General features: G+C 40.8%; 1 protein-coding gene across 5 annotated transcripts; it reads right to left on the bottom strand.

Moving 5' to 3' along the window:
* Positions 1-272: 272 nt before the first annotated feature.
* On the bottom strand, positions 273-21807 carry ASRGL1 (asparaginase and isoaspartyl peptidase 1). 5 transcript variants are annotated; one of them, XM_040598652.1, is made up of 7 exons: positions 21788-21807; positions 19989-20231; positions 16284-16426; positions 10733-10887; positions 6397-6515; positions 4363-4473; positions 273-1694 (listed from the first exon to the last, which is right to left on the bottom strand). In XM_040598652.1, the coding sequence occupies exons 2-7, from the start codon at positions 20173-20175 to the stop codon at positions 1459-1461; spliced, it is 951 nt and encodes a 316-aa protein (XP_040454586.1). In that variant the 5' UTR covers positions 20176-20231; positions 21788-21807; the 3' UTR covers positions 273-1458. The 5 variants fall into 5 exon arrangements, with proteins under 5 accessions (XP_040454586.1, XP_040454582.1, XP_040454583.1 ...); XM_040598648.1 differs by lacking the exon at positions 21788-21807 and adding an exon at positions 21552-21740; XM_040598649.1 differs by lacking the exon at positions 21788-21807 and adding an exon at positions 21114-21351.
* Between the last annotated feature and the right edge of the window lie 396 nt (positions 21808-22203).

Raw genomic sequence — 22203 nt, 5'->3', positions numbered from 1 at the left:
CTGTTACTGTTCCATGAACTTTTGATGATCAGATAGTAGCCATTTTCTACATGATCTCCTGTGGAACAAAGTACACAGTTATCCTTTGCATGAGCCGTCTACTCCTGAACCATTGCTGCCCACACCCCGTCAGCTGCAATGTCTTAATAAACCATGGATCAAACTAGAGAGCAGGTTAGACAGCTTTGACAACCTCACCATTCTGTACGAGCCAAGTCAGCAACATGGCTTATTGTAGTTGAGACACAGGTATGGTTCGTTTCAAACTATGATTTAAGAATTTTGCTGTTTATTTGTGTTATCTTGTAAAGGGAACATTCCACAGTATGATGACAGGCAATTATAACATACAAATCTGTCCACAGAGGAAACCTAGTGACCAGCTAAAAACCATAAAATTATTACACAGGTTTAGCCCCAAAAGTTATGTAGTTAAGTCAGAAAAAAGGAAAAAGAAATTTTGCTTTCTTTTAAAAATACGAAATCTTAATGAAGAAACTGTATTAGAGGTAATGCAGAACAGCAATTATTTTTTAACAAGAAAACCTCTCCAGAAAATGATTGACTTCACACAAGAAGCTTGTTAAGGGGCAGTTTTGTTTTAGTATAGCTTGCTTTTATCACTTGATTGTAGATAATTATTTTTTCCAGTTAATCATCATCTGTCTCACGTTTAGACTTAAAAGGTGCCTATCACCTTTGTATTCGAGTAGCAAAATTTGCTGGTTTATTTATATTTATTGAAATCATGACCTTCTTTATTATTACCCTAGATATCAAGTCAGTAATATCTTTGCTGTTCACTACTGTAGCCTACTTCGTTGCGATCTGTTTTTTAATTGTAAGTCTCACGTCAATGAATGGAATAAAAAGAACTCCTTTGAAAGCATCACGTTTCCCATCTCTGGAGACAAGTTATTTTCTTTACTTCATTACTATTTCCCCTGATGGTTATCTCAAGCCTGTGACAGTGATGTAGTCTTAACTCTTCACTGCCGCTCGGTGGTATTTCACTGACAGCACTCATTATCATGGGTGACTGCTCAGAAGACTCTGGAGAGTGATGCAATTTTCAAAATTCAGTTTTTAGTTAATAGGTATTCATGTCTCAAATCATCCTGGCAGCAGTCTCTGAGAATGGGCACAGAAAGGAGTTCATCTAATACTGAAACTCCGGCTCCCTTTAATGTAGGACAAAGGCATGCTAACCAAGAAACCCACTGACCATTCTCTTTCTTATCTAGAAAGAGAGGCTCTCCTGACTTCCTGAAGGTCTTAAACACTATACAAGTATCCATGGCCACTGGAGATCTATGTCCATATTTCATTTTGACTGTAAATGTGGCAATGCCTGTGAACCAATCAAAAGTACAGATTTTTCAGAAAGATGAAATCAACTGTCACTGTCCTCCAACAAAAACTGGAGATCACTTTTCCTCAGTTGATGTTTCTTCATTCTCAGAATCCCTCACTTTCAGACGTAAGTGCTTCGTCAACAGATTTTGTATGCCTCTCTCCAGCATAAATCCCGTAATGCAGCAGGTCATCCTTTACAGTAGCCCAGGACATCTGCTTAGTGGAGAACCTTGCTGCCCACTCTCCTGAACTGTTAACAACAATGACACCTCCTAGTCCCCCAACTCGCATCTTCATGTAGTCTAATGCAGTGTCAGCAGCCATCTCTGGTGACATTCCTGAAAAGAAGAACAAGATAACTTCATGGTACCTGTCTCGAAATAAGTTTTAAAACTCCCTTCAAGTTTCACCCTTCCCCACAGAGCCAGCCAAATCTAATTCCTCCTTCAACTAAACTAGCAAGAAACTTCCAGCATAGCAAAGGAACCGTTTACAGGAAGGCTCTGGACAGTTGCTAGTAGTTGCTATGATATGGTGCTGCTACAAAGACAGGATTTAAATAGATTTAGATTGTAATTCAGTTTCAGTGTTTGATATAGACTAACTCATCAACCCTATGCTAAAGGCACAACATTTCTCATGCCATCATTTGAAGTGAAAAATGCCAACCTGCAAGCTTCCGTCAAAGGTTTATCGGAAGGCAGGTCTAAAGCATTTACAATTTGAAAAAAAACCAACACAAAACCCCACATGAAAACAATCAAAAATCTCAGTCATCTTCTACGTTCCAAATCCAGTGGCTGCAGTGGAGCTCAAAGCACGTACTTCACGTTGTCATAATTTATCAAAAGCAGACAGTGGCATTACCCTTCCTGAAACTTTTGAAACTATCAGGCAAGATGAGGACTCAACATACTAGACATCAGAGAACCGACCAGCAAAGCAACTTGATATTTTCATTAAATTTAATCTGTATTAAAGGAGTATTTTCTAAATAAATCAAAGTTAATGCATACATCATACACACATGCCTGTGATAGCTGCAGAATGTTTGTTCACTACAAGTAGGAATATATATTCAGGAATGCAGTGGGCTCAGCCTAATTGTTCTAAGACATATACCATTGGTAACATCGTGCAGCTTAGGTGGCAGAACAAAAACTGACCTTCATGCCTTCATTGCCTCCCTGCAAATTTTTAGTTAAAACCAAACAAAACCAGCAGAGTCAGAATTATTCACAGCACTGGTGACTGACAGGATAAAGCTCCTTTCTCTGACGTTACGGGTGACACTGTGACTATTCAAGTCAGTGGCACTAACTTCAAAGGGTCAGTATTTCACTGTTTGATTTTTCATCAAGACAACAGCTGCCACCATAAGACAGAGATTCCAACAGCTGTTAAGACTGGCAAAGCAATTCACTCCTGAAATATGAAAGTAAATTTTGCAGCATTGGTCCAAAAGAAGATATTTACTATGTGAATTACTGAAGAGCTAAACAGCATTATGAAAGAGCTCTATAGCTGTTCTTAAATACGCAACTGTTCAAAGACTCAAAAAGTTGTTATAACTTGAGGGTTTGTTTTCAGCGCCTTCATGGAAACGTGGGGTGGGGGTGGAAGTCTATTGCTGACGCATTTTCCTGGCATCTAAGTTATACTTCTGGGTAGGATGAATGAAGGTAGAGCAAGCACAGGCAGGGTGAACAAGTGCAAACCAATTAAACATGCATACACGTTCATTTTCTTTTTTCTTTTTCTCTTTTTTTTTTTTTAAAAAAAAACACTTTTTGAGACTCATTTGCCTTTCATGCTCATTTATGACAAGCCAGATAACAGCTATCAATGCATCAGTTTTGCAATGCAGTTAACTTCAAGCCAGAGAAGAAACTGGCTTACACAGTTTAGACTAAATAGAGCTTAGAAGGCTATTCACAGATGTAATAGCTAGGGACATAATATACAGAGTAAGGGGGGATCATAATGTCTTAGAGCTTTGGGGAATAATCTGTAGGTTGTATTTTATGCTGAAACTATCACATTAGCCAAGAGATTTACAGAGAAATGCACCCATTATATGCCAACAGCTCTGTAAAGCACAACAAAAGTATTCTCAGCTGTTACTTGTCTCTCTACTTACTGCCTCTCCAGTGAAAATGTAAATTGAAAGTTTTCCAACTATTTCCAGTTCAGTTGATCTCAAAGCAAGTTACTGTACTGTACAAAAGCTATGGCTTTCTAAAAATAATGGTGATACGTATATTAATGGTTCTTCAACTGCATGCAATACAAGTGTGTGTCTGGCTATGTTTACAGGCTGTAATATAATCAAGGGTTTAGATGACAAACTAACTCATGAAGATAAAGCTCCAAAGGGTCATCCCACAGTCAGATTATATTACAGTCACATAAGACATACTGTGTCAGCTGTTTATCACATACTCACCCAGTCAATTTAGTATATTTTCCAAAACAAAATGAAAATTTAAATCACACTTAAAACATCTTTAAAGCATTTCTGTTGCTATAATCAGAGTTGTTAAAATAAAGACCTTTACAGTTTATTAGAAAGGTGATACCCTATGCTTTCTCATTTGAGCTCTGATTATCTGTCTCTAGCCCTTCCCTATTGCTTCCCTAAATATATCTTGCTTTTACTTGTTTTCTATTTCTTTGTTCACAAAATTTTAGTTCAAAATTGGGAAAAAATTATTAAAGAAAACTTCAGTTAAATTAGACAAGAATGTCTTTCAATGTACGTTGATCTAAAGCATGATTAAACATCAAACAGCATAGGTATTTCTGTCCACTATTTTTTAAGGCTATTTTAACTTTATTAATACTTCAGTGCTTTGTTTTGTTTTAAAGAGAGGTGATTCATCCACATACCCCTGGGAGCAACTCTTCTGACAAATGCTCTAGGATAATAGTACATAAACTGAAACCCATCATTAGGCAACGTTTCCTATCCTCATTATTTCAGCTTACAGGAAGTTTGGAATATACCTTGCTCCATGTGATAGAGGATCAGTCGGGCTAAGACCACTTTCATAATGCTCTCCCCATGTCCTGTGGTTGAAGTGGCACCAGAACGGTTATCAGCATAACCTCCACTTCCTTTTCCGAGGGGGGAAAAGAAAAAAACAACCAAAAGGCAATAATCTGTAATACAATTTACAAGCTTTGTATTGTTTAAAATAGGTACCAAACATTTCTTCCTAAAGTTTTGGCAGTTCTGTGCACTTCTGGGAGCAAAGTGTCAGTAACAAACTTTTTTCTCCTTTCTGCCTCAGTTTCAAAAGTAAAATATATGAAAGAGATCAACAACAGCTGGATGAAGTCAGTTGCCAAGTTGAGAGAGCTAGAAGACTAGTGATCTGCTTGTGGTACAAGAAGCAGAAGCAGGCCAACAATTCACAGGGATGGGCAAAAATATTTTCCAGAACAGCAAGGGACGGCATACTGAGGATCAGCAAGATAATGATGGGATGCAGAATGCCAGGTCACACAACATTATGAACTGAGAAGATAGGAAAGAAGATCTTATGAGGACATTAGTCAATTGAGCAAAGTACGAGGGCAACTTATCTACAAGAGCAAAAGCAGGTAAGAGATTTGAAGAGCCTGGGCTCTAGTGAAACATTACTACGCGCCCCTGCAGAATCCTGTAAGTCCTCACCACAAGCAGAGTGTTTCTACTCCTGAACTCCCACCACCACCTTTATTTTTTCCTCCCATCCTTTTTTTTTGCGGGCACATTCCACACCCTGTTCTCCACCAAGCTTCCTCTTGCTCAACACCCATGTTTCTAGCACATCACCTAAGAAAAATATTTCCCAGGAGCTAGGAAGGAGCATACCACAGCATTGTAAACAAGGTACTGGAGGAGGGGAAAAATGCACAGAAGAGCAATGAAAGTTTCTTCCCTTCTGTACTTCCCTGATCAGATCAGACTCTTTCAATGGACCCTGATTTACACAGGGAAAAACACTGCCACGATCTGTCTGTAAAGGCCCCCCTTCAATAGGCTATAATATTTAAAAGGACAGCTAGCATTTCTGTATCCAATCCCGCAGATGTTTAGTAAGAGCAAAAGCTGCAAGCAAAACGCACAACAGTGCTCGGTTTCACTTGTCCTGCACAGACCTGCGTCCCGTACCATAGGAGCCCTGAACATGACTTACACAAAAGAAGGGTATTTGCAGTCAGAAGGCTGCAGTCAGAAATGAAGCTGAAAACCACAGTCAGAATGCAGAGGGTACCAAAGTATTAGCAACTCAGGGTGCAAGACCAAGTTAGTATTAGTTTTATGATAATCATATACTGCCAACAGCAGTGCTATTTGATTTTGGAACATGTTTTACTAAAAATAATTATTTTCTAAATCCCAATTGAATGGTAGAACCCTGAAGCAATCAAATGGCAAGTTTGTCCCATGAGAGGAAGAAGTCTGGGGAAAGGATTTCAAGGGTCTCTTTATACTTGGATAAGAGATCTCTTAAAACATTTCCTTTATTCCAACTGCATCTATTAGGCTCTCATGCAGTCTTATCAGGGCTCTCTAAGAACAGGATTTTACTCAAAATTACCAGTCATTTTCCAATTCTGGCTCACTGATATAACAAACAGTAATTACACCTACTTCCTTAAGTATCAAGCAAACAGCATCTTAGTATGGAACAGGCTACATTTTTTAACTTAGCTGTAATCATGGATGTACAAAAGCAGAGATTCATCACAAAGAACAGAAAGGAAACAGGAAAAAAAAAAAGTCGGCATTCAGGAAAGGACAGAAAAAAAGAAATTCCCATCCCCATTTTCCAGATAGAAAAGTGCTGGATGATGATAATGACAGCACCATACCTCTACTCCCAATCCTTACTGGCAATCTCCATGTTGTGTTAAGGAGCTTGAGCTTTGATACACTTGAATGTTAGACCTCCATTTCGGCTGTACTGGAATGTGTAGTACTTTTTTTTTTTTTTTTTTTTTTTCCTTTAAATGAGATACCTCCAAAAAATGAGAAGCAAGACCCTGTACCTATGCATGCTGTGTCACCAACACGGCCAATCAGCTTATTAGAGAGTCCTCCAGTGGATGTTGCACAAGCTACATTTCCTTCATGGTCTACAGCAACGGCTCCAACTGTTCCAAGGTCTCTGCCAAGAAAAACAGTTCACAAAATTAGGTAGAATTAAAGCGTACCTGTCAAAGCATGTTGCATTTATTCTCCAGATAGCCTTAAAAAAAAAAAGATTACTGCAAAAACATTGCTCATCATAAAACTACTTTTAACATGCTTCTCATTACAAAAGTAACAAGCAATATGCAACAATTCTCATAGCTTTATATTTTAATAGAGTAGAAAACACTCAATTATTTTTTTCATTCCCCCTCCCCCTGACTTGTTTACCTTCATAGCATTGAAACTTTGACTTGGGGAGGAAAAACCCAGCAAAGCAAAAGCACACAGGGCAGAAATATTTCTAGCCATCACAATTCTGGAGTAGTTTTTTTGGCTGTGACACACCAGACACAACTTTCCCCTAAAGAGAACTCAAAAGATGCAAGAATTGTCTCCACTGTCTTAACAGGAGGTTAACCGGAATTCTTAATGACAATGCACGTAAACAAGCAAATACAAAAAGGACAGTAATGTTATGTATGCACTGAATCATTTCCTTCCTGTTCCTCCTCTTTCCTCTTCCTTATTCCCCTAAATGTTTGAATGCTACACACACAACAACAGAAAGTTATTTATATGCCTTTCAACTAGTATTGTTCACAACACATCATTAATACATATTTTCATCTTTGTACTCTGCAGCTATGCAATCTTGAGATTTAAATCACTTGGCCAGTTGAATCTGTTGAAACCACACATCAGCTTAAAAATCTTCATGCGCTGAAGAATACAGAGGTCTCAACTACTGCTTTATTTTTTCAGCACAGCAAAGTCATATATAATAGGCTGCTTAAAATATACATGTGTATTCATACTCAGAGAAAAAAAAAGGCTGTTGTAACTTACTGTAATAGTTGCTGCACTGAGAAGCAACACATTACTGACAAGCAACAGTTTAGAGTGTCCACATATTCTGATCTTGGCAGTTCATGTAGAAACATGAAACAATATCTGGCTAGAAGAGGCATACCAAAAAAATCTACATCCCTCCACAGAGGAAAAGAATTTTTGACAAACCTTCAAGGAACTGCCCAACAGGTGGCTGGAACAGGAATACCTTTGGAAGTTGCCTGGGCACTGATGAGGGTCTCTCTATAGCCCCACAAAAATCTAAGCTAATTAAGTCAGACAGTCTTTGTGTACCCTGAAACCCACAGTCAACTTCTCAGAGAACCAACTTCCTGTTCCCTCCTGCTTATGTAAAATATCAGACTGTCAGTCCCTACACTTCATTCACAGCAATTCAAAGTTGACTGATGAATCACAGGCCTTACAAACTGCTCTGACATTTATGTGGAGACGGACCTCATCTCAAACTGATATGACGGTGCAGATGGGCTTCCCACCCATCCATCTGTTACAAATGATTCGCTGAAAAGAATATTAGTAAATTCAGTACTCCTTTGCAGACTTATGTGGCACCCTTCAACCAACTAAAGTTAGATCCTCCTGAGAAATTAAGAAAGGTCCATCCACATCTACATTTTCCTAGGTACGTATCTACCTTAAGCAACTGTGAGAATAATGAAAGTACACAGATCACATACGCAGCAGCTATCTGTTTTGGTGCAAGAGCTCAACTGGCAATAAATAACAAAGTGAATGTGTCTGACATACCTTATCTGCGGTGGAGCAAACGGACAACTACACTCTATTTCCTACTGTCCCTTTAAACTTCTTTATTGCTTCAGCGACACGTTTCCTTTGTTCAACTTCAGAACAAAGGCAAAGAAGATATAAACAACCTGTTGCATCGCTAGGTGACCCAGAAACATTACTAAGGCAGGCAAAACTGTCCAAGTAGAGATAACATATTATAATCACCTCTCTGTTGTTAGTCAGTGACAGCAGCAAGAACCTCAATGAATACCTGTAGTATACCAAGGATGCTACTAGTAGTAATGATTTTGTTCAATCAAGACTTATTCTTATGTACTGCATATACTGTGATACAGAATGGATGTGGGATTTGTTCATTCCATTTTGTCTCTTTCATTATCCAGTACTCATGAAGCTACCTGCAGTTATTCTATCCCCATTCAACTAATGAGGCATCTGCTATTTTGTCTCTTAGCCCTACATCAGTAGTAGGAGTTTCTGTCAATTGCTGTCAGGGTCCTCATTAATTCATACCTCCTCGAGTTACGCTTGCACTGTGATTCACAGGGGGGGCTAGTAGCCCCTCTGCTGCCTTGGCCAGACTTAACTCCCTTTCTCTGGTGTTCTCAGGAAATCTCCAGCAATTCTTGACAAAGGTATGGTCAGAATCTTTGGAGTGAGACACTGAAGATTAAACAAACCACATCTTATTCTCAGTAAAAGGCATACAAGATGCCATGTTGTACATGCAATGGCATCATAAGCTTTTAGCGTAAACGAATGCAGGCTTCTAACCAGCAGGAGTGAAAGGTCTCTCTTGTGGAGACACAAAGCTTCGCTCAGAAAGCTGTAAACCCCCAAGGTTTCCAACACTGTTAGGACCAGAGGACTGGAAGTAAATTACACACCAACCTTCCAATTCCCAGTATGATCTGGTATTATGTTGCCAGTGACTAATACTACTTTGCCTTCTGTCTGTCTGCCTCAGGCAAGTTTCTGCATAATCACTGCAGACATAACATGGAAAAAGAACATTCCACATGTGATACAGGAACAAATGGGCTTGCATTAAAAAAAAAAAAAAAAAAAAGACCTGTTTTCAGCTTTGTGAAGTCGTGCTGATGTTTTGGGCACTGGCTGTCAAAAAAGGAATAGTGTGGCTAAGAAAACAAGAAGCCTTGAGTCCTCCAGAAACACACAAGCCTTCTACTATGAGATATTCCAGAACAAGACAATGCTGAAACTGAAGATGCCTAACACTATTGTAAAGGAAAAAAATGTATCATTAATCTGTTAGAAAGAAGGAATGGAGACTCAGACGCCATGCCATTCCAACTTACATAGTCAGGAGACCAACTGGCAGTAGGAGCTACGCCATCCTCAAAATTCTTCAGAATTAATTATAATACCACACAGTCCTTGGACAGACCAGAGAACAAAAGAAAACTTCTGTTGGATATAAGATGAACTACAATTGAGACTTTATGGTCAAGGAACAACTTCACTTTGTTTACAAGACCATATTTACACTTGCCTCATGAATTTGTTTTTCCCTCTAGCAATTTACTGAAAGTAACATATAGCTTGTAGTTTATAGCCTCATTTCATGGACTTTAATTAACGTGCCCACAGAAGAAACTTCCTCCTTCTGATCTACAATTCCTTCAGCTCTGCTTCTCCTGTTACTACTTTTCACTGAACAGAGAAACAACATATAATAAAGCACTTATGTAATGTAATACAGTGTTTTTCTATGCCACAACCATTGACATACAAATGGTAGCTCAAAACAATTTAGTATTTATGCCTACCTCACAGGCATAAAAAACATTTCTGACATCTGATGATTTTAATTCCTTTCTTATCCACCTCATCTACTTCTCTCTATGAGACTTGCTTATTTTTCCAGTGACTTCCATTTTGCTGTTATGCAATACCATCCAGCAGCATCTCTTTTCACACCCACCACCACACTGAAATTCTTCATCAATTTTTTCATTCCTATCTACAATAACCAACAGACACAGTCAACGCAGAAAGACTTATGGTCAAAATCTGATGTTTAACTACCTAATCCAGTTTAAAGACAAACCTGATCATCTACCTAACCAAGATCAACTTTTTTTTTTTTTCATGGACTTGTTTAAAAATGTGAACTGGAGTTTTTTTACAATCACAGTTCTTCCATGGAAAAGAACTAAGCAATACCTGCTGTTTGTAAAAGCTGCTCTATGTACTTCTATAACCAGTAATTTCAAGACCAATAACAAGTTCTAGCTTTGGGCTCCATTAAAGCCACAAAACCTATACTATGGCAAAGTGACTGACAATCTTCTTAAGCATCAACATGTTTGTTGAAGTTTGTTCCAGTCACCTACACTTAAGCAAATTCACTGAAAGCTTCATTTTTTCATTACTTTCACTGAGGACATACTGTGAAGACTGTATCAGACCATCTTTGATTTGTTTGTTTGGTTGTTTTTTTCCTGTGGTTTTGTTTTTGTTGTTGCTTTGTGTGTTTGTTTTTTTAACTGACAGCACAAATTAAATTACCTGAATTTAAAAAGAAAAAATATTTCACAAAAATCCTACTTCTGAAACTCTTCAGGGTTGGAATCTGGCTCAAGGTTCTTCTTCCATCTATCCCGGGATCTCTCAGTTATGAGTTTCTCCCCTGGAGTCTCAGGAATACCCATGGCCTGAGCAAACAGGTGTGCACCATGGTCAGTCAGGAGCATGTGCTTCGTCTGCAGAAGACAGACAAGAGATTCATTGACAGTTCTTGTTTTGCCTTCTACTGAGCAGCTTTGTATAATCACTTTTTTATTTTTAGAAGTATCCACACAGAGAAAATTCCAAATTTTGTTCTATTTCTAAACTTTCTAGATTTTTATGCCTATATCCTCTTCCACTAGTTGAAAAATTTTTCAGCTGTCCAAAACACAGATACAAATTTCATCATTAGTAGAAAAGAACTGCATTTATCTATTTAATGCTTATTATAACAGGGGAAGAAAAACTGGTATATTTCCTCTTTTGCTAGATTACATGCAACTTCTTTGTACTGTTTCTAGTCAATCATCAAATCACAACCGTTTTGTCCAGCTAACTGAAAGATCTACAAGGATTTTACTCACAAGGAAAGAATGGTAAATAAATTCCTGTTCTATTTGAGTCTTACACCTTGTAAAAAAAAAAAAAAGCTGAATATCATATGCTAAGGTGTTTCTTAACATCAGCTGAACCATTTTATTTTAAATATTTCTTTCAGCTAGCTGGTACTCTTACAGACCCAGATGTTTAAATTTAAGAACAGAATACTGTTCTAACAGGTTTGACTAAAAAATGTTTGCCCTTGTCTAACAACATTTGCAGAAGCTCTATTTTGATTCCTTTATTTAGCAAAACACTTAGATCAGATTTTAAGTCAACAACCTTAGTTAAATCCATGCTGCAAAGCCTGTACAGCTTGGTTAATTCATATTTTAGCAAAAGTTGCCAAATAAATTTGTTTCATTAATCCCTATACTTTATTAGAAGCTCTAAAATCTCATTTTTCTTTTTTAAAATATCTATCTAAAAACAAGCATCAACTTCTTGGACCACTAACACAGCTGTTAATTGCTTATCAGGGGACAGGAAGGATTTAGAGGAATGGTGGTCTGACTATACAGTATTGGAGTCATTTCAGAGCACAGAACTTAACTTCAAACAAGCTTTTAAGTCCATGCACCAGCACAGCACACAGATACCACCTAAGGTCCAAAAAGTAGAACCACATGATGCTAGAGGCAGCAGGCCTGTAGAGCCTTGCAGGGCACTGAAATGACACATACTCTGCTACTCTCTGTGTTAGGCCAGAGGCTGGGCATTTCTGTGCCATGCTGCATTCCACAGGACACTTACAGTCTCAAAGCTTCGAACTTTCAAGATGTGGCAGCCCATCAACTTCTGTTGATTTCTAAAGCAACAACAAGGTATCACTACCATGACCAACCCATAGCACTGCATTGTTTTAAAGGATTCCAGTCGAACACCTTCCCAAGCCACAGACACCATTCTCTGCTTAAGCCTATTACGGCCTCTGCACTAACCCCTTCAGATAGTTACAGAAGCAGGAACTGTGACTAGCCTTTAGAAACATTCCTGATGACGTGGCCCTAACATCAAACCTTTTTGAAAATTAAATGCCTTTTTATCAACAAATTAAGTCCTCAATTCACAAGAGCATTGCTTTAGGTTACAAGAATAAGGGTACAAGGAAGAAGTGCTTTGTATATGTGGAACAGTGGGCAACAGGCTTACATGCCGAGTGATGTTACCAGACGATAAAACCCCCGCATTTCTAACAAAGCTGGTGTTCTTCGACTTGGAAGCCAACTTCTTTGTGCTACACTGCCCCCCTCTGCCGCTGCCACTAAACCACCAGAAGCACAGCATCCAACAATTCAAACTGGTTTGGGGCAGAGGGGTAGGTGGGTGCGGGGGGTGGGTGTTGGTGGGCTTTTTTGTGTGTGGGTTTTTTGGGGGGTTTTGTTGCGGTTGTTGTTAGGAAATACATCGAACTTTTCTTTTGACGTTATCTGTATCAGAAGGTTATGTGCTCCATCACTTGCTTTTCTTCAGCAATTAGGACTCTATCCTTTAAATAAGTTTAAAATAAAAAATGAAGTTTTATTGTAGAAATGGAAGTTATTTCTTAAAACCTTTTCAAAGGTTTCTCTCCCATATGCAGATTCTGATAATATACCCATCTTCCTGAGCTGCATAAACAAATCCTTGCATACAGAGGAATAAGCTTCTAAAATAGGGTGGGGTTTTTTTGCAGTCCACTCTGAAATGAAGGTATTTCAAGGATAATTTGTTATTTCTCTTAAAAATACCTTGTCAATCAGAAGAGCTGGGAGAACATTGCCAAATAACCCAAAAGCACATTTTGCTGTCTCATCCTTCTTCTACAGTTTCACGAATATGTTTGCTTAAAGTGCCTAATTTATCTGGGACACATTTATACAAACTAATCCAAAATGACAAATAAATTAAAAAAAGGGGGTAGGGTGGGGGTGTTCCAGAGATCTTGGTAACAAATAACAAATTTTGACAAGTTTAGTTAATTTTATGCGAAACAGGGCATCCCCCAAATTTCTGCAGCTGGCCTGAAATTCAGACCATCACTGTTTGTTATTTAACAATCCTGCCAGTGTGCAGAGCACAGAAACAATCTGTACCTTTGCCTTGAGAAGTCTATGTTCTAACCTAAATTCTCCTTTCTCTCATGTAAAGGGCCGTATGATATAGTAGGGGAAAACATATACACAGTTCACATACACCAATGAATCAGTGCTCTAACGTTCGAGAGATGCACATCTAGTGATGTGCTGGAGCTGAGGGGGATTACATGCCTCATTTAAAAAACACAAAACCAAAAAACCCCACAAAAAATCCCCCAACCATTTCGATGTATCATTTTATTTTTGTTCACTACAAACAGGAATATTCAACAGGACTTCAACTGCTTTCTCAAGGATTTGTTGAATTAGTTAACATGCTAAAAGCCTTCCATGTCTAGAGGCTGCCATGTTCAATGGCGTATCACAAATGGAAGTTATTTTGGTGCCCTCCTTTCTTCTACCCCATGAATTTGGGCAAGTTTGAGCACGGTGAGAATATGACAGCACACAGGATGTGTGCAACAACCTAGAAGAGCTACTCTGGCCACCAGATGGAGCCCATATTGTTCCATAATAGTAATGGAAATAAACTACAAGCAGATGGGGAGGGTTTTATTTGTTTGGTTTTGGGAGCTGTGTGTTTCAAAATTCCTTAAGGCAGTGAGGCATCTCAAAACCACGGGGAAATAAGCATCCTAACATGCTCAGGATACCAAGAAAACTATAGTCTTATTACCCATGGGTTACAGAGTTAAAAATATTTTTAATTTTGCACAGTAAACCAAAACCAAAATGCTCTGAATGTACTGTGAAATAGCATGGGTTGGTGTCCCAAAATTCCTGCCCAAGATGAACAGGAGAGTAACATCAGTTGCCTACAGGAAAGCTGTAGAGGGACTTTTTACAAGGACATGTAGTAATAGGACAAGGGGGAATGGCTTTAAACTGAAAGAGGGTAGATTTAAATTAGGTATTAGTAAGAAATTCTTCACTGTGAGGGTGACGAGGCACTGGCACGGGTTGCCCAGAGCAGCTGTGGATGCCCCATCCCTGGGAGTGCTCAAGGCCAGGCTGGATGGGGCTTGGAGCAGCCTGGTCTGGTGGAAGGTGTCCCTGCCCATGGCAGGGGGCTGGAACTAGATTATCTTTAGGGTGCCTTCCAACCCAAAGCATTCTACGATCAGTTGGTATTCCCATTTACCATACTGGACAGAGAAGCAGCAGAAACTCACCTCAAGATATATCAAGTAATTGAGGCCAACATTTACATTTGAACTCTGTCCAAATTCAAAAACTTCTGTGTAGATGACAAACAGTAATATACTTTACCACAAAATTTCATGATTTAGGGCTACACAATTATACTTTGTCTTGCACAGTTTAACTTTTTGATTTCCTTTCAAATTTAGCCTAAATATTTTTGAACACCAGAAGCACCACACAATGACGAGAAAGACCTTGTAATAGACAGACAGAAAAAGGAGAGGTTTTTTGTTTTGCAGAGGGGTGGGTTTTTTTGTTTTAAAAAAACACTTTGGAAAATTATGCTCTGAACAACCAACCATGTTGTTTTGACTTTACTCTTGTGGACTTAAATGGGATTTTGTCGTGGAGAAGACAACAAGAACAAAAAACAAATAATAATAATCAGTGATTCTGGAATACGAACTGGGCATTAAGAGAAGTTATCTACACAAAAAAAACCAATAAAAAACCCCAGTAAACTAAACCTACAACAATTCCCCCAACATGCCAGAAGATGTCTTCACCCCAACCCTCCCACCTACATTCTCAAACTTTGAAAAATCTGGTCTTGTGAAGCTACAGGTATTTATTTGTTCTAGCTAAATGACAGGATAAAACCCATATGAAGGAACAAAAAGCTTATTCATCACAAGTTTTAAGATTGTCTCCTGGTAGACATACATTTCACTGAAGTATTTATATTAAGTATCTCAGTAATATTACTTTAAAAGTGATACTTTAAAAAAGCAGAACTACCCTCCAGTTAAAGGCAAAAATAATTCTTATTTTCTTTGGAGGCTGTTGAGGACAAATTACATTTCAATCATCTTTATAGATCACCAAAAGCACTTTCATTTCCTCAGAAGTCACTTTGAAAGGTCAAAGAAACATAAATCCTCTTTGTTAATAAGTGTTTTTGCAAATATGAACCCTTTTCAACAATGGGGCAGCTACACTAGTGGGACAAAAAATGTAAACTCCAAAGACAGTGCAAACTTTTTGAATGGTAAAACAGATAAAACATATCACACAAATGACCTGAACCATACCAGTTGCACCATTTCTGAAAGACCAGAGTGGTCTGCTGTGGCAGATATTAGAGGGACTTAGTGCAGAAAGGTAGATCGATTTTGCTGCCCTGGTAAGTTTAACTCTCTTGGAAAAATCTGTCACCATCACACGGTGCTAAAGTTATCTTCCATGCGTGGAAGACCACAGCTTTGCACTAAGGCTACCATCTGATCAGGGCACAAAGGAAAAGGCTACCTAGAACATGTGTTACATGGCCAAACATGTTATTAGGCCACTTAATTCGGCTCCATATAGTTGCAAAGTAAACAGTATACTGTCCAGCTTTAATCTTGCAAGATCAAGCAGAAGACACAGTGATAGAAAAAGCAAATGAACAAATAGCCCTCTAAAATCTTTTAACATCAGCAGTGCAGCTACAGGAGATTGACATGTATAGGTCAATTACTCCTTGAGCTTCCAATTACATGGCAGAACTTATGTTTCCTTAGAATGCTATTTTTAATAAATATCTCTCAAAACCACTTGAAATAAAAGTTCTTCATGGTCATGACCATAGTTTCCAAACACTACCATTCATTTCTCCCTTCTTTCCTGCTTTAAAGCACTACACAAAATTAATCATTGAGGTCTATCAGTATACCAGATGAAGTTCTAAGGGAAAAAACGCTTCACCCTGAAGTGCATACTCAGCATACCTTTTCCATGACAAGTCGAGCAAGTTTTATTGGGTTTGCTATGCATTTAACTGCAGATACTGCTCCAGAGTCTAAATTTTTTCCATCCATGATAATGGCATCCATTTCTACTTCACCTTTTTCATTTAGAACAGATCCACAGCCTAAAAACAAAAACACAAAAGAGCAAACAACAACAAAAAAAAATAATCGGAGGAAGGGAAAAAGAAGAATGTCATTAAGAGCTAAACATCCAGTGATTCAGTTACTAGATCTCATCAAGCAAGCTTTCTCTTTCCCAGTTTGTTCTCTGACTTATTGAAAGTATCTCCGGAAGACTAACAAAACAGCAGAAACAATGCTGAGTATAACCACAAAATCCAACCGTTAACAGAGATCTCACAGGGTACAACATCTACTTTAAAACTTATTTTCGTACGATTAAAACCACACTTCCAATCCCACCCAAATTGATATAATAGGTATGAAAGTTAAAACGAAAATCATGAACAGAATACTTTATCCCTCAGATAACTTCAAGTACACATAGAACTATTTTATTCTTACAATCCTTCCAATGGAGGACACAACATAGCCCAACAAAATAGTATAGTGCTTGATTCTATCAACAGATTAACATCACACAGTGCTCCAAGAAACTGCCAAAATTGATGGAGCAGAATAAAAGTGTGCACTCATTACTGTAACAAAAGCTTGAAATAAGAAGTTCTTCCTTACCAAATAAACACACTAGATGAAGGAATTGAAAAAAAAAAATTAAGTAATAAAATGTTGGGTAGTTTTCTTCTATAATTATCAGTGCTATCACTAACCTAATTGAAAATTAATGACATACAAAATGAGACAATGCAAATAGGTTGTTTTTTTTAAAAAAAATAAAGCCGCTAACTGTATCACAAGGGAATAATCTGTTGTAAGACATCAAGTGCACAAGCCTTGCTAATAAGGATGGAGAAGATTAAACCCAGAAAGAAGTAAAAATAACCAAAACAAAACATGGCAGACTTGCACAGTAGCTCAGGTAGAAAGACCTGAGCATTGTGCACAGCTAAAACATGGGTTTTTTTATTTCTGTTAAACCAACACTAAACCAGGTCAGAAACCACTGTTAGCAACTGTTGACATAAGACTTCCATACCAATGTACTTCAGACCTGAATATATGAAGTTAAATTCCCTGTTACAGGAAGTAACAAAACCCTGTAATCCTCCTCCTGTAATCTCCAAAGCCCTTCCTGCCACACAGACACACACCCAAAAAGTTATTTTTTGTCCCTCTTGATCGCATAAACTATTCCAGAGTTCAGTCCTGCATCATACATGACATTATTATTTCTAGACTATACTGACTATAAAAAGTTTACAGGTAACTGCCTTATGCCACCTGTGTTAACACATTCTTCCAGCTTTTCATTTAACTGGTGTAAGAAGTCTTTTTTTTTTTTTTTTTTTTCTTAAATAAACCCTGCCATACTCTTTTAACTTCCTTTGACAAGGCAGGCTCTCTAGCCCATGATCATAACATTCCCATTGGAACTAGGGTACCCCCTTCTCAAGTATCAATGACCAGAACCATGGTTCCAGGGGAAGCTCTACCAGTCCCCTTCATCACTGCCTTAATAATATCCTATGTCTACTGGACATCTCTCATGGGATACATTTTAGGATTTCCTAGAATTTCCTGAGCAGAAAACCTGCTTCCTACAAAAGCCTCCTTTTACAGCTGGTGAAAAGAGACAGGTGCCCTCTTAAGAGCATCCCACTTGCCTTAGAGAGCTCTATAGCCACTCCTTCTCATACCGCTGACCGCCACCAAAGTCTGTACACCATGGCAAGCGAGACACTAAACTGAACTTCAGGTTATCTGAGGTAGGATGAATCCTTCCTTCTGTGGTTACAGGCTGCCTTTTCACCTGCCTTCCAGCACAACGGGTAGGGACTACCTGCCTCTGAGACTGAAAAAGCAAGAAAGCTTGGCTCACTTGTGGAGCAAAGGGCAGGGGAAAAAAAACCAAAGAGACAACAGAAGACAGAAAATCTAAGAGACACAAATAACAACAATGTCTGACATTAGGCAAATCACAGTAGGGGTACTGATTTCCTCTATCTACAGATAGATAAATCTGTCCTCTGTCCTGCAAAGGCTGAGGAGGAAAGAGCGTGAAAGGATCGCTATAATGACAGTTCCTAGATCTGGAGCACTCATACCAAACCAGTTAATACTGCTAGCCAAAGATATGTGATAAAGGAAATATAACCAAGGCTGCTTCCTTATCACAAGAGCAGAACTTGATGACTTCATTGTGCTGCACAATCACTAAAATGGTAGTTTTAGGCAAGAGTATAGCTTCTGACCCCCTCCATCAAGCCTACATTAAGATGCATCTCCACAGCATGGCTAAACCTCACTCAAAAAAGGACACGATTTAATCTTTAGGCCCATTCTTCCCATTCTTTATTGCTGCGTCTTAACAACGTCTGTGTTTTCCTAGAAAGTACTACAGTAAAACTGATGTATCTTTTACAAAGCTAAATACCACACAGTGAGTTTTAAACCGCCACTCCAATCAGGGCGCTCTCCTCATTTTTGCTAGCTACTGAGAGTAGCTGTATGTAATGAGATGTATGTATGTATCTAACTAGATATATCTGTAAGTGATTACCAGGCTACTTGCCATTTAGATCAGCATAGTCAAACCTGAACAAGGGTGTTAGGCTCAAGCCAAGTTAAGTAGAAGTTAAATGAGAGAATGCCACTCTGATGTTAATTATATAATAGTACACACCATACTGCTAAGTCTGCTTCATGATTTCAGCATGAATCCTCTAAGAAAACAAACAACCATGTTCAACCCAAGTCAGTAATAAAGCAACAAAAGTTCCAGGTGAAGTACAAGCTCCCCCCTGCTTTCAACTACAAGGTGAGAAGGAACAACAGAATCTCTGCAAACTAAGTGTGCACATAACTAATAGCTACATTATCTAAAACACTGAACACTAACAAGTCAGACTTTCCGTGGTCATTCCTGACATACCTTGGTGGGGGCAGGTAAATATTGTCACTGAAATTCATCAAGATAATAAAATTGAGGTCATACAAAGAGAAGAAAAATATTCTACTGTTGACATTAACTATAATCATTAGGAAATCCAGTTATGAACCCTTACTGTATAAATTCATGACTCATATACCATTACTGCATTAATCTGTAATGTTATTTACAAATGCACTAATTGCAAGCATTAAGAGAAATCCACCTAAAATCCCCAAGAACAGTATTCCTCTGGCAACAGGTACACATTAAGACTTAAACGTTGCTGCAAGCTGTATTCAAGGGCCTTAAACATGAACATTAACTAAGCATATATGCCAATAAAGAGTCCATGTCTTACAACTGAACACGTGGCACAGTAACGGGAGAAGATTTACAGAAGATACGGCACCACAAGAATGAAACGGCAGGTATAAAACACTGAGAAATGAGAAAAGAGTAACTCATCTACCTAAGTGTACTCATCAGAAACCATAGTACATACTATGCTATCTTATTACACAGAGAAATAAACTATTTTGTGACATCAGCATTTACCCCATGCAACGTGCAAAAATAAAAAAAAAAATGCAAGCCAGCATTTTTAGAGGCATGAAGGCAAAACACTTGAAAGAAATGATGATTCTAAACCTACTTCATTCTTGAATAATTACCTGCATTAAAATGAGGATCATCTTCCATTGATCGTACTGCCTCCTCAACAGCATCTAAGGCACTGCCTCCCTGTTTCAGGACGCCATAACCTCGCAGTGCAGCCCTGACAACACCGGCACGACTTCCCTCTTCTCGTTCTTTAAAAATCCGGCCAGCTCCACCATGCACCACAATGACAGGCTTCATCCTGCCAAATTCGTCCCAAGGCTTTCAGCTGTGCACACAGATTACTGGTAATTAGCCTGTTTTGGAAAGAAGAGTCTTTAGCATGTGATCCCTTCTACACGGAGAGGGACTTGCAGTTTAGTTAACAGATAACGCGCAGTCTGACTGCAACCATTTTACCTTTCAGGAAGCTCAGTACTCACGTGATGAAACTCCCAATTCAAGTCTGGACTGGAGGATGCCCCAGGCAACTTGATGCAACTTTGAAGCCAGTCAGGCTTTGGGTAGGGAGCTGGGCCTGGTGGCCTCTGAAGGCCCCTGAGTTACTCTACAGCCCGAGTTACTCAACAATCTGACGATTTACTGTGATCCCTGTCCGGTATTCCAAGTTACACAGAGACGAGCACCTGAGTAACCCTTGATCCTGCTAACTGCGCTTCACGTTTGACGGACAGCCCCACTGTTTGAGTACAATAATATAACCAGCAATAATAATAAAAAAAAAGCACCTCACCTGACCTGCATTAACAGCTCAACCAGCCCTTCTGCCTGGACTTCAAACCTCTGACCTCCTGCAAGATTTTGTACTTCACACAGGAGAACAAGGCATTCAAACCTGGCAGTCTACAGTCTGTTACTGTTCGCAGCCTCCCATGAGCAAAAGAACATCGCCACACACCTGCGGCAGTGGCAAACGTGCTTCTGCTTCCAGAAAAAGGCAAAGGAGAAGGAGCCTCATCTCCCACCAAAATCTAGGGCACCTCACAGAGGAAACTCTCCATGTGAAAACAGTTTCTCAGGGCTAGATATTTTTGGAGGCCGTAAAGAACAAAATCCAACAGCCTTTCCCTCATCCCTCACACAAGCCCTTCAAGCAGCGACCCCCCGCAGCCCGGCCGCGGGCACCCCGTTGTCAGGAGCGGCGACCGCTCCCCGGGCAGGCGGCAGCGGGAACGCACCGGAGGCACCACCAGCCCGGGCCGTCCGGGCGTTGCGGCCTGCGGGGGTTAGAAACGTCTCCATTTTCACCGAGGATCCCGTAAGCGACGCCTTACAAGTTTTTATTTCAATCGGTTGCAACGCTCTTCCCTCCGCAAGGGTCAAGGGAGAAGGGACCAGCAGGGGCTCTCCTCAACCGCGGATAACCCCTACCGGGGCACCGCGGCGGCTCCTCAGCTCGGGGGCGGGCCTGGACCGCGCCCCGCCGGGCCGCCTGCCTGTCTGTCTTATCTGTCGGCCTGCCGGGCCGCCTGCCTGTCTGTCTGTCTGCCGGCCTGCCGGCCTGCCTGCCCGCCCGCCCGCCGCCCTGCCCGCCGGGCCGCCGGCTCCCGGCGCTCCCGCGCTCATTCAGCCTCGCCCGCCCTCACGGAGAGCGAGAGCGCGGACGCGGAGCCCACCTGCAGCGCCCCGTCCCCCACGGCAGCCCGCGGCAGCCGAGCGCTGGGCGCGCTCCCGGGCGGGTACTGGCGGCAGCACCGAGCGGCCCCAGCCGCAGGGGACGCGCAGCGCGGCGGGGGGCTGGCAGCCTTTTCCCCAGCGGCGCCGCTACAGGCAGCCGCCCTCCGCAGGCATGGCGCCACCCGCCCGCGCTGAGATGCCCACAGTTAAAATGGCGGACTCCGACCATTCCTACCTCGGCAGGGGGCCGGGCGCCGCGGCTTCGGGGCTGGCGGGGGCGGGCCGACGCCCGGCTGCTTGGCTGAGGGCGCCGCCGCGTCGTGCCCTGCGCGGCCGCTTGGCTCCCTCAGCCGCAGGCGGGCGGGAGGGAGTTGTCGGGCTGCTGCCACCGTGCTGTGGAAAGCAGTAGCTGCGACGTGACACCACCTTGTCACCCACCACCACGTCATCTCCCCTCGCGTTTAAGTAGAAAAATGGCACCGAAACCGCGTGGCCTGTCCCGTGTGCCCACCCTTCCCCTCCTCTCACCGGGGCGGGAGGCTGCGGGGTGCCGGCCGGGGCCTGCGGCCGCGGGCAGCGGGGCCTGGGGGGGCCTGGCCCGCCCCGGCCTGCCCTGGGGGCACGGCCCCGCCGGGGGTGAGCTCGAGGTGG

The sequence above is a fragment of the Falco naumanni genome, chromosome 6, assembly GCF_017639655.2.
Source record: "Falco naumanni isolate bFalNau1 chromosome 6, bFalNau1.pat, whole genome shotgun sequence".
Taxonomy (NCBI): domain Eukaryota; kingdom Metazoa; phylum Chordata; class Aves; order Falconiformes; family Falconidae; genus Falco; species Falco naumanni.
The sequence above is the reverse complement of the archived record's forward strand: the minus strand, read 5'-3'. Positions and strand labels throughout refer to the sequence as shown.